This window comes from Symphalangus syndactylus, chromosome 9 (genome assembly GCF_028878055.3).
Source record: "Symphalangus syndactylus isolate Jambi chromosome 9, NHGRI_mSymSyn1-v2.1_pri, whole genome shotgun sequence".
Lineage (NCBI taxonomy): Eukaryota > Metazoa > Chordata > Mammalia > Primates > Hylobatidae > Symphalangus > Symphalangus syndactylus.
Window position 1 is genome coordinate 35,367,180 of NC_072431.2, and position 16,416 is coordinate 35,383,595.

The 16,416-nt window shown below is 38.5% G+C and overlaps 1 protein-coding gene and 1 long non-coding RNA gene across 2 annotated transcripts in view; one reads left to right on the forward strand and one right to left on the reverse strand.

The window, feature by feature from the left end:
* Positions 1-4,554, forward strand: part of LOC129489402 (sodium channel protein type 1 subunit alpha) — a 138,036-nt gene extending 133,482 nt beyond the window's left edge. Inside the window, exon 28 of the mRNA XM_055291908.2 lies at positions 1,293-4,554. Within this exon, the coding sequence (XP_055147883.1) occupies positions 1,293-2,470 (1,178 nt within the window). The 3' untranslated portion in view covers positions 2,471-4,554. The remainder of the gene's footprint in view (positions 1-1,292) is intronic.
* Positions 1-16,416, reverse strand: part of LOC134731424 (uncharacterized) — a 423,644-nt gene that overhangs the window by 377,685 nt on the left and 29,543 nt on the right. The window contains exon 2 of the long non-coding RNA XR_010113657.1: positions 1,213-1,518. This is a non-coding gene — a long non-coding RNA (uncharacterized lncRNA). The remainder of the gene's footprint in view (positions 1-1,212; positions 1,519-16,416) is intronic.

Below are 16,416 nucleotides of genomic sequence, written 5' to 3' on the forward strand. Positions count from 1 at the left end.
CTGGCTAACACGGTGAAACCCCATCTCTACTAAAAATACAAAAAAATTAGCCGGGCGAGGTGGCCGGCGCCTGTAGTCCCAGCTACTTGGGAGGCTGAGGCAGGAGAATGGCGTGAACCCCGGGGGGCGGAGCCCGCAGTGAGCCGAGATCGCGCCACTGCACTCCAGCCTGGGCGACAGCGAGACTCCGTCTCAAAACAAAAACAAAAACAAAACAAAACAAACAAAAAAAAAAGAAAAGTATTGCGTAAAAAGAGAATAAAGACAAGGACTAAACATTATTAGCAAATGCATATAGTAGGCTCTCTGCAAGTGTCATGTAGAGATTTTCTGGACTACCTTAAAAATGGGTTTATCATAATGACGCACAAGGGAAATAAGGTGGCATGGGACATCATCAGTACTATACTTCAAAGCCTGGAACATATAACTAGCCTCATGAGCAATAGCTCATTTCATTAGACAAAACTAAAGCTCTAGTAAAGTGAAAAGCATCTGTCTGTGGGCCTAAACTATTCATTCTTCCCTAAACAGGATATGATTGGTTCAATATTTTACTATCCAAAATAAGGCACCTCTGTTGGACAGATTTTTATGCCACTCCCCTCTCTGAAGAAATTAGCCTTATATCCAACTCATTGTATATAGCCTTTGATTCCCACTAATTATAATCCTTGGCTATAACTAGTGTGGCTAAGTTATAAAAGTTGTATTTTCCACGTCTCCTTCTCTCTCTCTTACACACACACACACACACACACACACACACACACACTCTTACACTTCGTCTTTTCAGAATGAGGCATTTAAACTTGAAGGCATTTAGTTTCTTGAGCTCTTCTTTTTAACTTTACAAGTATTGTTTTTATCTAAAAAGCAAATGGAGAGACAAGCTGAAAATAAGAAGACTGAGATTACAGTTAGGTACAGGAGACCAAAAAGAATTGAAATACAACATTAAGTACAGGATACTAAAAAGAGCATCAACCTGGGATCCTTTTAGAAATGCACCAGAACATACATAAATGAGTATATAAAAATATTAGAGTGGAACTTAAGTACCAAGATCATGGGGAGATGAAAGTAGCATCAAAGCTACCAATACTTTCCGATGGAAAAGGAGTAAATAGAGAATTTAGAATATGGCAATTTCAGAAAAAGTCACTGTCATATTTAAGATAATATAACTGGGTTCAGGACTCTGAACCTTACCTTGGAGCTTTAGAAGAAACATATGTTTATTTTAACGCATGATTTCTTCACTGGTTGGTATTCTCATTGTTTATTCATAGGTATGTTTCTTGCCGAGCTGATAGAAAAGTATTTCGTGTCCCCTACCCTGTTCCGAGTGATCCGTCTTGCCAGGATTGGCCGAATCCTACGTCTGATCAAAGGAGCAAAAGGGATCCGCACGCTGCTCTTTGCTTTGATGATGTCCCTTCCTGCGTTGTTTAATATTGGCCTCCTGCTCTTCCTGGTCATGTTCATCTACGCCATCTTTGGGATGTCCAACTTTGCCTATGTTAAGAGGGAAGTTGGGATCGATGACATGTTCAACTTTGAGACCTTTGGCAACAGCATGATCTGCCTGTTCCAAATTACAACCTCTGCTGGCTGGGATGGATTGCTAGCACCCATTCTCAACAGTAAGCCACCCGACTGTGACCCTAATAAAGTTAACCCTGGAAGCTCAGTTAAGGGAGATTGTGGGAACCCATCTGTTGGAATTTTCTTTTTTGTCAGTTACATCATCATATCCTTCCTGGTTGTGGTGAACATGTACATAGCGGTCATCCTGGAGAACTTCAGTGTTGCTACTGAAGAAAGTGCAGAGCCCCTGAGTGAGGATGACTTTGAGATGTTCTATGAGGTTTGGGAGAAGTTTGATCCCGATGCAACTCAGTTCATGGAATTTGAAAAATTATCTCAGTTTGCAGCTGCGCTTGAACCGCCTCTTAATCTGCCACAACCAAACAAACTCCAGCTCATTGCCATGGATTTGCCCATGGTGAGTGGTGACCGGATCCACTGTCTTGATATCTTATTTGCTTTTACAAAGCGGGTTCTAGGAGAGAGTGGAGAGATGGATGCTCTACGAATACAGATGGAAGAGCGATTCATGGCTTCCAATCCTTCCAAGGTCTCCTATCAGCCAATCACTACTACTTTAAAGCGAAAACAAGAGGAAGTATCTGCTGTTATTATTCAGCGTGCTTACAGACGCCACCTTTTAAAGCGAACTGTAAAACAAGCTTCCTTTACGTACAATAAAAACAAAATCAAAGGTGGGGCTAATCTTCTTATAAAAGAAGACATGATAATTGACAGAATAAATGAAAACTCTATTACAGAAAAAACTGATCTGACCATGTCCACTGCAGCTTGTCCACCTTCCTATGACCGGGTGACAAAGCCAATTGTGGAAAAACATGAGCAAGAAGGCAAAGATGAAAAAGCCAAAGGGAAATAAATGAAAATAAATAAAAATAATTGGGTGACAAATTGTTTACAGCCTGTGAAGGTGATGTATTTTTATCAACAGGACTCCTTTAGGAGGTCAATGCCAAACTGACTGTTTTTACACAAATCTCCTTAAGGTCAGTGCCTACAATAAGACAGTGACCCCTTGTCAGCAAACTGTGACTCTGTGTAAAGGGGAGATGACCTTGACAGGAGGTTACTGTTCTCACTACCAGCTGACACTGCTGAAGATAAGATACACAATGGCTAGTCAGACTGTAGGGACCAGTTTCAAGGGGTGCGAACCTATAATTTTGGGGTTAACATGAAACACTTTAGTGTAGTAATTGTATCCACTGTTTGCATTTCAACTGCCACATTTGTCACATTTTTACAGAATCTGTTAGTGGATTCATCTTTTTGTTAATCCATGTGTTTATTATATGTGACTATTTTTGTAAACGAAGTTTCTGTTGAGAAATAGGCTAAGGACCTCTATAACAGGTATGCCACCTGAGGGGTATGGCAACCACATGGCCCTCCCAGCTACACAAAGTCATGGTTTGCATGAGGGCATGCTGCACTTAGACATCGTGCATGAGAAAAAGTCACAAGAAAAACAAGTTCTTAAATTTCACCATATTTCTGGGAGGGGTAATTGGGTGATAAGTGGAGGTGCTTTGTTGATCTTGTTTTGCGAAATCCAGTCCCTAGACCAAGTAGATTGTTTGCGGATAGGCCAGTAAATCTTAGCAGGTGCAAACTTCATTCAAATGTCTGGAGTCATAAATGTTATGTTTCTTTTTGTTGTATTAAAAAAAAAAAAACCTGAAGAGTGAATATTGCCCCTCACCCTCCACCGCCAGAAGACTGAATTGACCAAAATTACTCTTTATAAATTTCTGCTTTATCCTGCACTTTGTTTAGCCATCTTCGGCTCTCAGCAAGGTTGACACTGTATATGTTAATGAAATGCTATTTATTATGTAAATAGTCATTTTACCCTGTGGTGCACGTTTGAGCAAACAAATAATGACCTAAGCACAGTATTTATTGCATCAAATATGTACCACAAGAAATGTAGAGTGCAAGCTTTACACAGGTAATAAAATGTATTCTGTACCATTTATAGATAGTTTGGATGCTATCAATGCATGTTTATATTACCATGCTGCTGTATCTGGTTTCTCTCACTGCTCAGAATCTCATTTATGAGAAACCATATGTCAGTGGTAAAGTCAAGGAAATTGTTCAACAGATCTCATTTATTTAAGTCATTAAGCAATAGTTTGCAGCACTTTAACAGCTTTTTGGTTATTTTTACATTTTAAGTGGATAACATACGGTATATAGCCAGACTGTACAGACACATTTAAAAAAACACACCGCTTAACCTGTTAAAAATGTGTTTAGAATTTTATAAGCAAATATAAATACTGTAAAAAGTCATTTTATTTTATTTTTCAGCATTATGTACATAAATATGAAGAGGAAATTATCTTCAGGTTGATATCACAATCACTTTTCTTACTTTCTGTCCATAGTACTTTTTCATGAAAGAAATTTGCTAAATAAGACATGAAAACAAGACTGGGTAGTTGTAGATTTCTGCTTTTTTAATTACATTTGCCAATTTTAGATTATTTCACAATTTTAAGGAGCAAAATAGGTTCACGATTCATATCCAAATTATGCTTTGCAATTGGAAAATGGTTTAAAATGTTATTTATATTTCTGGTAGTACCTGTACTAACTGAATTGAAGGTAGTGCTTATGTTATTTTTGTTCTTTTTTTCTGACTTCGGTTTATGTTTTCATTTCTTTGGAGTAATGCTGCTCTAGATTGTTCTAAATATAATGTGGGCTTCATAATTTTTTTTTCCACAAAAACAGAGTAGTCAACTTATATAGTCAACTACATCAGGACATTTTGTGTTTCTTACAGAAGCAAACCATAGGCTCCTCTTTTTCTTAAAACTACTTAGATAAACTGTATTCGTGAACTGCATGCTGGAAAATGCTACTATTATGCTAAATAATGCTAACCAACATTTAAAATGTGCAAAACTAATAAAGATTACATTTTTTATTTTATTGTTTGCCCAGTCACTTTTTGTTAACAGAATATTCTAATGATATGGAGATTTTTTACATTACAAATTGGGGGAGAAGGGGAGCGCGCGCGCGCACACACACACACACACACAGAGGCATACCCAGGTTGACAAGAAAACCTAGGGTAGATATGTCACTGGGGGTAGGGGGTCATGACCTCCCAGAATTACAAGCAGCAGGTGTGTTCTCTGTTAGGATAAAGAACTGGTGTCAGAGGATAGCTAGTGATTCTAGGAGGAAGAGAAGAAGTATGGGAGCCAGAGTGATGGTGGATGACCCCTTGAGCTATGAAAAGAAACCCTTAAATCATCATTTAAAAATTTAGAATTGCTATGTGTGTAGGATACTGTGTTTGCTCCTCCAGAGCCACTCTCTATGCTTCTGCATCATTCTGTGTGTCCCAGAAGGGTGACTTCTACACACTGCAACAATGGGCTCTCCTACCTTTGAGCTCCCAATTGGTTTGGCCAACGAGAAGCACCAGTGGGAAAGCACCAGAGAGAGAAGATTGACATAGGAATATTTCTTCTCCAATTCCTTCTTTGCTGGGTTGCCCTGGGTTGGCACAGGACTCATTCCTCCCCCAAAAGTCATACTCCAATCAGACTGCCCCTCATACAACTGAAGCTACTTTCTCTGGGGTCTGGTCATCACTCCTCCTTGCTCCTTCAGGTCTGCTGCTGCATTAAGAGTGCTTTTGTATTCCTTGCAGCCTTCTCCTAACATTGCTGACACTTTTGTAAATGTCCCCTTCATGAAATTCTTCTATATGCCTCATTTCAGCATGCCATCTGTCTCCTGCCTGGCTGATACAAGGTGATTCAATAGCTCATGAAAGTCAGCAGGAAGCAAAGATGTGCCATGTTTCAGCTTGGGGTCTTAATCTTGCTAACTTTTGCAGATAAAGAAAAACAGTAGCTGGAGGAACCACAATGAAGTCCAGTGCAGAATTCACAGATATCATGGAAAGGTTACTCGGGTGGTCCAGATAGTAAAATTAACAGTCTAAATAAATCTATCTAAATTTCTGAGGAATGAGAAGCCTTCCCTTGACATCAGGTGAAGCCAGAAGAGGGAATATAGCCTCAACCAGAAAAGGGACAGTAATTAAAAGTGCTTTTCCCATCCTTGTACAATGGACTGACTTTGCCTCTTCATAACATCACAATCCTAAAACAACACAACAATTAATTGAAATATTAGTAGCTGAAAAAAATTCCCATTTCCAACTAAGGTAGGTCAGAATTACAGGATAAACCCTGCAGACTTTTTATACTACCCATCCACGCCATTACTCACTGTTACCTTTCCAAATACAAAGAGAAGAACTGGTAAAACACAATCATATAAATCTCCATATTCATTTTGACATATTTGGCATGACATTTTCTGTGCTAAAAAGTAATTATTCTTCAAAGAATGATGAGGTCATGTCAGTAAGACACAGAAACCAACTAGAAGAGGCTTCCCACTGGCCAAATCTGAGGCAAGTTGAGCATCAAAATAAATGACAGTAAAAGATTATAATTCATTCAATAAAATAAGAATCAGCAAATACATACCGATGTAAGTAAATAAGGAAAAATACAAATCTGTTTCTTGCAGTTGAATGTTAATTAACAATTGTAGAAGAAATAATGGAGTTAGAAAATCACTATTTGGCAATCATCCTAATGACAATTGATTCATACAAGAATCATCAATGAGTATTAAAACTCACGGGTGAAAGTTTGATGAGGAATAGGATATTTATATCATCTTAAAGTATCTCTTCTCTATTAAGTAGAAAATTTAAAAAGAAGAAAGTATACGTTGGAGAAACACAGCAGACAATACCTTCAAAGATATCATCAATTATGAGACCAACTGATACTATGTGCCTCCTGATAAGATATACTGAAAGGGCCACATTACTTCTTGGTACACAGTCAAAATTTTAAAACCAGAATCTAACCACAAGGAAAAACAAATAGAGGACACTCTATAAAATAACTGGACCGAACTCTTTAAAAATGTCAATGTCATGAAGGCAAAGAAAGGCTACAGAATTCCATGAGGTCAAAGAACTATGACAACTAAACACAATTCTGTATGGAATATCAAATTTAAAAATAACAGATAAATAATATTATTGGGAAAGCTGAACAAATTTGAATATGGACTGTTTATTAGTTATTAGTATAATACTGTTAATTTTCCTAATTTTATTAAGACCAGTGTGCCTATTCCATGAAAACAGAAAATGTTCTTGTTCTCTGAAAATGCATGCTAAAGTATTTATGGGTGAATGCAACAATGTCTGCAGCTCATTCTTGAATCAGTTCAAAGAAAAATGAGTTACATTTATATATATATATGTATGTATGTAAACGAACATAGATAAAAGTACAGATGTGTGTATGTCTTTAGAAAGGGGAGGATTTTTTTTGGCTGTGTGTTATTGAAGTGCCTATGTCTGCGTGTTCACACTATCATATTTTGTATGCCCTGGACTTTATAATCTCTACCTTCAAAATTAGATCTACTGTTTGTAATTAATTCAATGTATACTGGTTTTTTAACTACTATTCTCATTTCCTAGCAGTAATCTTCCTGAAAAGTCACAGAAATGATTGCATTTGTTGTTCTTCAGAATAATCACTGTTTAATTAAAATAAGAATATTTTAGAAAAGATCTGTGGCATAGTGGTTAAGACCCCAGTATTTGACACTAAACAGATCTGATTTGGATAACAGAAGGTGGCGCTTTGCTGTCTAAGCTGGGGACCAGACACTGAGTATAAATAGTAATTCCAAACACAGCTCCACAGAGCAGCACCCTTATGACAAGGTTTTCACGTGTCTATAGTTAAGCCAGAAAATTAAGAATAATGCCATAAATATTTATAAAGCTGAACATATCCAAGTTAAAGACCTTTATCCTAAAATTGTGTCTTTTAGATTATTTTCTAAAGGCTAATACAATTTAACGTTTAAATGTTCTTTTGAAATGATGGTGAGAATACGTGATAATGGGTTACTGGTTTTAATATTTTATTTAGTCAAGTGGAAAATTGGCAACCTGATGTCGATCCTCCCATTTGTATTTTACTGGTGCATGAAATCCAAAAGTCTAGTAACCATTGGGATAGACAACTCTACTGTGTAAGTTTGTATGTTTGTATATCTGTATCACAAAGCCCAGACACTCGAACTAGATAAACTTGTCGCACTAAAGACAGCAAATATGTCTGGTAATTGCATATTCTTCATGTGTGCACTGGAATTTCTTATTATATAAGAAAATAAATGTGTTTCTAAATCACCATGAATTGGGTACGGCTGATAATACTATTCTTCCTGGCACATGGAAATATCCGACTGAGGTTGTCAATCAATATTGATTTAATCAATGTGGCAGCAAAGGCACTAGAGGAGGAAAATACTCTAGACAATCAAGTATAGATGGGAAAATTGTATCACCAAGAAATTCTTAAAATCACAAGTGGATAATTTGCAATGTCAATTGATTTTATTCAATTGCTTGAGTCCTTTATCATTCCATTAGAACACTCCTCATATTTGCAGATAACTCAGCCCCTCACCTCAGCAAGAAACAAGAGGACATCATTATAAACTTCCTCAATTTCTTTCCTATCCAGTGAAAAGTATCTAAGTCCCTTTTCCCTTCCCTTTTCCTTCCCTTCCCTTTTCTTTCCTTCCATTCTTTTCCTTTTTCCTTCCATTGTTTTTCTTACTTTACCTCCCCCTACCTTTCCCTTTCTCCTTTCCTCCCTCTCTCCCTTCCTTCCTTTCTTCCTTCAATCCGTCCTTTTATATCTTTTCAGAGATCAGTTTTTCCCATTCATTTCTACATTCTCAGATACCTTGCTCCATGACTTGTTCTACTTCTCTTGTATCTTTATTCTTTCCCTCTTGACTGATCCTTTTCGTCTGCCTTTGCATTTTCAAAATCAGTTTTTCTAATCTTAAAAAATAACTTTGCTCAACCCTGATGCATCTTTATTCTCTGTGTCATTATCTCATTATTTTTAAAGGTTAATTTCTAAAACCGGGGCGCTATACTCACCACCTTCACTCTTGGTTAAAATTAAAAGAAATATAGGTCCCAGTGATATTTATGAGAAAATTTGACTGTGAATAATCTTGTTGATATAAACACTTTGGGTTTTCAAAATGTTATGCTAGCTGTTAACTTTCCCAGTAACATTATGAGGGAAGGGCTGGAAAATACAAAAGGTAGATCTAGGAACCGAGAACATTACCGCTATGGAGCCAAGCTATACATACTTTGTCTCTGGTTATCATAAATACATCTCCTATGTTCAATGCTTGCTTAGAAAGGCATGATGTCCACAGAGCAATTCAATTGTTCACTGTGATGGGTTTTTGTTTGTTTGTTTTCTCCTCACAGAATGCAACCTTTATTTATGAGAATATGGAGACCAGAAAGTCCCTAAAATAAATTTGTAAAAAAAAAATTTTAAGGATAAATTCATGAAAAAATATTGTTACAGAAAGTTTAATTTTTCCTCGAAGTTGTTATGAACTGACTACCCCTGTGTTAATTAAACTCGCCATTATGCATGTGTATATTTTGTTGGAAACCACTGTGATACAAGTCTTATTTTTATTCTTCAAGCTGTTTTCAAATAAATTGTGACTCAAACAAATTCAAATACCAGCCCAATGCTGAATCCTATTCTTCCAGAGCACCTTCTCTCTCTCCTTCATGGTCTCAAACCTGGCTCCTACTTCTACCACTCTAAATTAGCTAAATTTGATCTTTATTCAGTCTTCATCGTATCTGGCAGATTTTTTAGAATTCAATGGTGATGATGATCATCACCTCCCTCTTTAAATTGCATCTTACTGTGTCTTCCATAAAACTAGACTACCCTAGGCCTCTTAGTGTATCTTTGATTCTTTTGTTGTTGTTGTTGTTGTTGTTGTTGAGACAGAGTCTCACTCTGTCGCCAGGCTGCAGTGCAGTGGCACAACCTCCTCTCACTGTGACCTCCACCTCCCTGGTTCAAGCGATTCCCCTGCCTCAGCCTCTTGAGTAGCTGGGACTACAGGCTCACGCCACCACACCCAGCTAATTTTTTGTATTTTTTAATAGAAACGGGGTTTCACCATTTTGGCCAGGATGGTCTCAATCTCCTGACCTCGTGATCCACCCGCCCCACCTCCCAAAGTACTGGGATTACAGGCGTAAGTCACCGCGCCTGGCCTGTATCTTTGATTCTTTGCCTTTACTCTCTATCAATATTTTCTCTCCTTTTAGATTTGTACTGCAGCAACAGCCTTTTTGCTGAGTTGGTGCTGCATCTCCACACGTCTGTTGGACTTTTGTACTTGCGTATTCAGCTATCACCTTCAACTTAATATGTCCAAAACTAGTCCCTTTATAGTCTATCCCTATCAGCCATCAACAAAACTAGCTAGAAGTCAACCAGCTTTCCCCATATCTGTTATTGTTCAAGTTATCTTTCTAATTCAGCAAAAGAAATAAGTACAATTACAGGATATATTGAAGAACAAATGAGTAATGCTATGTGAGGATACAGGGAAAGGTTATATAATAGGAAAACTTTTTTTTTTTTTTTTTTTGACACAGAGTTTCCCTCTGTCACCCAGGCTGGAGTGCAGTGGCGCAATCTCGGGTCACTGCAGCTTCCACTCCCTGGGTTCAAGTGATTCTCCTGCCTCAGTCTCCCAAGTAGCTGGGATTACAGGCACCCACCACCGCACCTGGCCAATTTTTGTGTCTTTGGTGGAGATGGGGTTTCACCATGTTGGCCGGGCTGGCCTCGAACTCCTGACCTCAAGTAATCCACCTGCCTCAGCCCCCCAAAGTGCTGGGATTACAGGCATGAGCCACCACGCCGAGCCTATAATGGGATAACTTCTGATCTGGGTTTTGAAGAATAAGGGGGGTAGGACAGCCAGGACAGCAAAAATATCAGACCAATGGCCAAAACCACAGGCTCTAGAGTCAGATTGCCTGGATTCAAATATCAGCTATACTGATATTACAAAAGTTTCTTAGCCTCTCATTGCCTCAATTTCATCATCTGTAAAAATGGTAATAATAACTCTTACGAGGACTAAAATGAGTTAACGGAAGTAAAGCTTTCAGATCAACAGTTTCAGGCATATAATTACTACATAAGTCTTTGTTCTAATGATGACAATCGAAGACACATATGAAAATGAGAAACACATGGACAGTTCAGAGCATTTTCAAGAGTTCACTGTTGCTAATGTGAAAAGTGAGCAATGACAGTGACTGAGAGACAAGCAGGACTCAGATGATAAAGGGCTTTAAATGCAGGGTGGTGGCCTTGGTGATGAAGACCCATTTAGAAATTTGTAACAGAAGCAAAACTCAGTGAGAGCAGATTTTGACTTCAAGACAAAGGAAATATTCAATATGAATTTTATAATTGTTTTTTCTAATTCTGGGAAAAATGACATCGGTAAAAAAAAAAAATGAATGTTGGTGAGGTCCAGTGAAAAGGAAAGGCTTATACACTGTTGGTGGGAACATAAATTAGTACAATTTATGTACTATTTATGTACAATTTATGTTTCCTCTTTGGAAAACAGTATGGAGATTTCTCAAAGAACTAAAAGAGATCTAACATTCTATCTAGCAATCCCCCTACTGGGTATCTACTTAAAGGAAAATAAGTTATTATATCAAAAAGACACCTGTATTTGCAGGTTTATCACAGTCCAGTTCACAATTGCAAAGATATGGAATCTACGTTAAGTGTCCATCAACTGAAGAGTGGATAAAGAAAATCAAGGGTGTCCAAGGTAGACAATACAGTCATGGGTTCTTAGTTTCTATTTCTGCTTGGGTCAGTAAAGCCCCTTGCTCATCTCCCTTTTCTGCTTATCACTAGGGACAGAAACTAAAAGTCATGGCTTCAGGCTGCTAAAATCTAAAACAAAACAAAACAGAACAACAAGAACAATAAAGTTAGGCGGGACAAGCTTGAAGACTAAATAGTAGTATTTATGGCAGAATACTACTCAGCCATAAAAATGAATGAAACATGTTTTGCAGCAACTAGGATGGAACTGGTCATTATCCTAAGTGAAGTAACTCAGGAATAGAAAACCAAATACCACATGTTCTCCCTTACAAGTGGGAGCTAAGCCATGGGTATGCAAATCCATAAAGAGTGCTATAATGGACACTGGAGATTCAGAAGTAGGGAGGGGGAGAGGGAGATGAGGAATAAAACATCACCTGTTGGGTACAATGTACATTATTCATCACTACGTCACTATACTAAAAGCTCAGACTTCACCACTATACAGTACACCCATGCAACAACAACAAAAAATTTGTACCACTAAAGCAATGGAAATCATAAATAAATAAAATAAATAACAAGCAATTGCTGAAAACAAAAAGACAAAAGAAACAGAAATCAGGGACAAAGTTTAGGAAGCTACTGGGAAAACACAAGCAATGATGAGACATAAGCCTTGAATATCTTCTTTCTTTCTACCCAGTGAAAGCAAGCCCATTCTTCAGGATTCAGAGATAGCTTCTTTGTTTCTTATTACTGGAAAAGAATTTTTTCTCTATGAATCTCTGTGGGATTCATTCAAAAGTGTCAGGGTTTGGACATGTACCCAGATACTCAAACCCAAACACTTTTGAGGGTGAAAGAGGACAATATTAATAATTGTGCTAAAACAGGCACAATCCAGGACTCTTACAGGCACATCAGGACAGAGGGTTACTAATCCACCATTATGTGTATTTTGGAATGTAGGTTACTCCCTTTTATCACCCTTACTTCTACGCTGTCACAAGAAAATACATACCATCTGCCTGATAGGCAGAAATGAACTTCAATAGTGCTTGGCATACACAAAATGATGAGTAAGTATTTAGTAAATGAGCAATTGAATTAAATTTTAGTATTAATTTAAATAGTTTTTTTTAAGTTTTTATGCCTCTAAAATCTTTTTTCTTTACTTATACAGAATATCAGAGGGCTTCCATTATATATAAGATACATAAAAGAATAAGATATCACAAAACTTACAAATGAAAATTGACCTTAGTATATTACAGTAATATTGGATACATATGACTCATATTTAAAAAAGCATATGTTACATGCATAAGAGTGCATACCATACCTGTTACCTATAAAGAAATAGACATAGATGTAGATAAGTATAGATATGTTTATACACAAATATTTTCAAGATACGAGTACATAAATTGATTTTAAACTCTTTAGAATTTAAGGATTATATAGTACTCACCTCATTTTTTGTTAGGGTAAAAATTATTGAGCTTGCCATTTTAAATTTGTTTATTCTTATCTTCTAAAAGGAAGTAGTGCTACTAGACCTTGTTTTCTCTTCAACATTACTTGGCCTGATTTCTATCTGCATTATTAATGTTCATCTTTCATCAAGGATGATGAAGAAATGTCTTGTTCAGCAGTATTTCTTGCAGTCATGGAAAACAAAAATTTCTAAAGGCAAACAAATTGTGCCTTTGATCAGACTTAGTCATAAGTGCAGCCATTTGCCCTACCTAAGGGAAACGTCTATTGAGTTATACTGATTGATAACCTGAGACAGGTGAAATGCTAGAGCAAAATGTAGTAACCATAAGATTGTGAATGTATAAATACGTAAGAAGGTGAGTAACAGGATTTATGGGGAATGGTTAAAGTATCTAGGAATATTTCTCTCAGAGAAGAGAATGAAGAATGACATTATTACAGCAGAGCTTCTTCTATTTATTATATGTTATGATTTGCTAGAATAAAATTCATTAGGCATTAATAGTATTAAATTTAGTATGAAACTAGTCAGGTATGTCTTAGAATTTTATGATATTCCCTTTTCACAGTAATGTAGACTTTTTTATAGCATGCACCTTAAAACTCTTCCAGCCTCCTTCACCCATCACCCAATTCCAACACTGCTTCCACATTTTTAGGTATTTATTATAACAGCACTCCCACTTTTTGGTACCAATTTCTGCCTTAGTTCATTCAGATTGCTACGACAAACACCATAGACTGGGTGGCTTAAAAACAACAGAAATTTATTTCTCAAAGTTCTGGAGGCTGGAAGTACATGATCAACACCACAGAAGATTTGATGTCTCGTGAAGGCCTATTTCCTTGTTCGTAGACAATAGTCTTCTTACTGAGTCCGCACATGACAGGAGTGAGGGAGATGTTTGGGCACTTTTAGAGGGACACTAATCTTACTCATGAGGGCTCTGCTATCATACCTAATCACCTCCCTGAGATCCACCCTCAGATACCATCATATGGGAGGTTAGGATTTCAATATATGAATTCGGGGGAGATATAAACATTCAGTCTATAGAATATGGCAAATGCTATTAGCAATAAACATTCAGCCTATAGCATAGGCAAACACTATTAGCACATTTGATGTTACTCAATTCTATCTTATCATTTGAATTAATAAATAAAAAACATTATCTGTGAACAATTATAGTTAAAAGAAGTTAACCTTATTAAGCAGTAGAGGTTTTATTTTAAAACATTCAAAGAGCTCCAGCTCCCAGCCCCAGCGACACAGAAGACGGGTGATTTCTGCATTTCTGCTTCAGGTACCGGTTTCATCTCACTAGGGAGTGCCTAACAGTGGGTTCAGGACAGTCGGTGAAGCGCACTGTGCGCGAGCCGAAGCAGGGCGAGGCATTGCCTCACTCGGGAAGCACAAGGGGTCAGGGAGTTCCCTTTCCTAGTCAAAGAAAGGGGAAACAGACCGCACCTGGAATATCGGGTCAGTCCCGTCCTAATACTGCGCTTTTCCAACGGGCCTGGAAAACGGCACACTAGGAGATTGTGTCCCGCACCTGGCTCGGAGGGTCCTATGCCCACAGAGTCTTGCTGATTGCTAGCACAGCAGTCTGAGATCACGCTGCAAGGCAGCAGCGAGGCTGGGGGAGGGGCGCCCGCCATTGCCCAGGCTTGCTTAGGTAAACAAAGCAGCCAGGAAGCTCCAACTGGGTGGAGCCCACCACAGCTCAAGGAGGCCTGCCTGCCTCTGTAGGCTCCACCTCTGGGGGCAGGGCACAGACAACCAAAAACTCAGCGAGAACCTCCACAGCCTTAAATGTCCCTGTCTGACTGACAGCTTTGAAGAGAGTAGTGGTTCTCCCAGCACACAGCTGGAGATCATCTGAGAACGGACAGACTGCCTCCTAAAGTGGGTCCCTCACCCCTGAGCAGCCTAACTGGGAGGCACCCCCCCAGTAGGGACAGACTGACACCTCATTCAACCGGGTACTCCTCTGAGACAAAACTTTCAGAGGAACTATCAGACAGCTGAATTTGTGGTCTCACGAAAATCCGCTGTTCTGCAGCCACCGCTGCTGACACCCAGCCAAACAGGGTCTGGAGTGGACCTCTAGTAAACTCCAACAGACCTGCAGCTGAGGGTCTTGTCTGGTAGAAGGAAAATTAACAAACAGAAAGGACATCTACACCAAAAACCCATCTGTACATCACCATCATCGAAGACAAAAAGTAGACAAAACCACAAAGATGGGGAAAAAACAGACCAAAAAAACTGGAAACTCTAAAAAACAGAGCACCTCTCCTCCTCCAAAGGAACGCAGTTCCTCACCAGCAACGGAACAAAGCTGGATGGAGGATGACTTTGATGAGTTGAGAGAAGAAGGCTTCAGACGATCAAACTACTCTGAGCTACGAGAGGAAATTCAAAACAATAGCAAAGAAGTTAAAAACTTTGAAAAAAAATTAGAAGAATGGATAACTAGAATAACCAATGGAGAGAAGGGCTTAAAGGAGATGATGGAGCTGAAAGCCAAGTTTCGAGAACTACGCGAAGAATGCAGAAGCCTCAGTAGCAGATGCGATCAACTGGAAGAAAGGGTATCGCTGATAGAAGATGAAATGAATGAAATGAAGAGAGAAGGGAAGTTTAGAGAAAAAAGAATAAAAAGAAATGAACAAAGCCTCCAAGAAATTTGGGACTATGTGAAAAGACCAAACCTACGTCTGATTGGTGTACCTGAAAATGATGGGGAGAATGGAACCAAGTTGGAAAACACTCTGCAAGATATTATCCAGGAGAACTTCCCCAATCTAGCAAGGCAGGCCAGCATTAAGATTCAGGAAATACAGAGAACGCCACAAAGATACTCCTCAAGAAGGGCAACTCCAAGACACATAATTGTCAGATTCACCAAAGTTGAAATGAAGGAAAAAATGTTAAGGGCAGGCAGAGAGAAAGGTCGGGTTACCCACAAAGGGAAGCCCATCAGACTAACAGCTGATCTCTTGGCAGAAACTCTACAAGCCAGAAGAGAGTGGGGGCCGATATTCAACATTCTTAAAGAAAAGAATTTTCAACCCAGAATTTCCTATCCCGCCAAACTAAGCTTCCTAAGTGAAGGAGAAATAAAATACTTTACAGACAAGCAAACGCTGAGTGATTTTGTCACCACCAGGCCTGCCCTAAAAGAGCTCCTGAAGGAAGCACTAAACATGGAAAGGAACAACCGGTACCAGCCACTGCAAAAACATGCCAAATTGTAAAGACCATCGAGGCTAGGAAGAAACTATAGCAACTAACGAGCAAAATAACCAACTAACATCATAATGACAGGATCAGATTCACACATAACAATATTCACGTTAAATGTAAATGGGCTAAATGCTCCAATCAAAAGACACAGACTGGCAAACTGGATAAGGAGTCAGGACCCATCAGTGTGCTGTATTCAGGAAACCCATTTCACGTGCAGAGACACACATAGACTCAAAATAAAGGGATGGAGGAAGA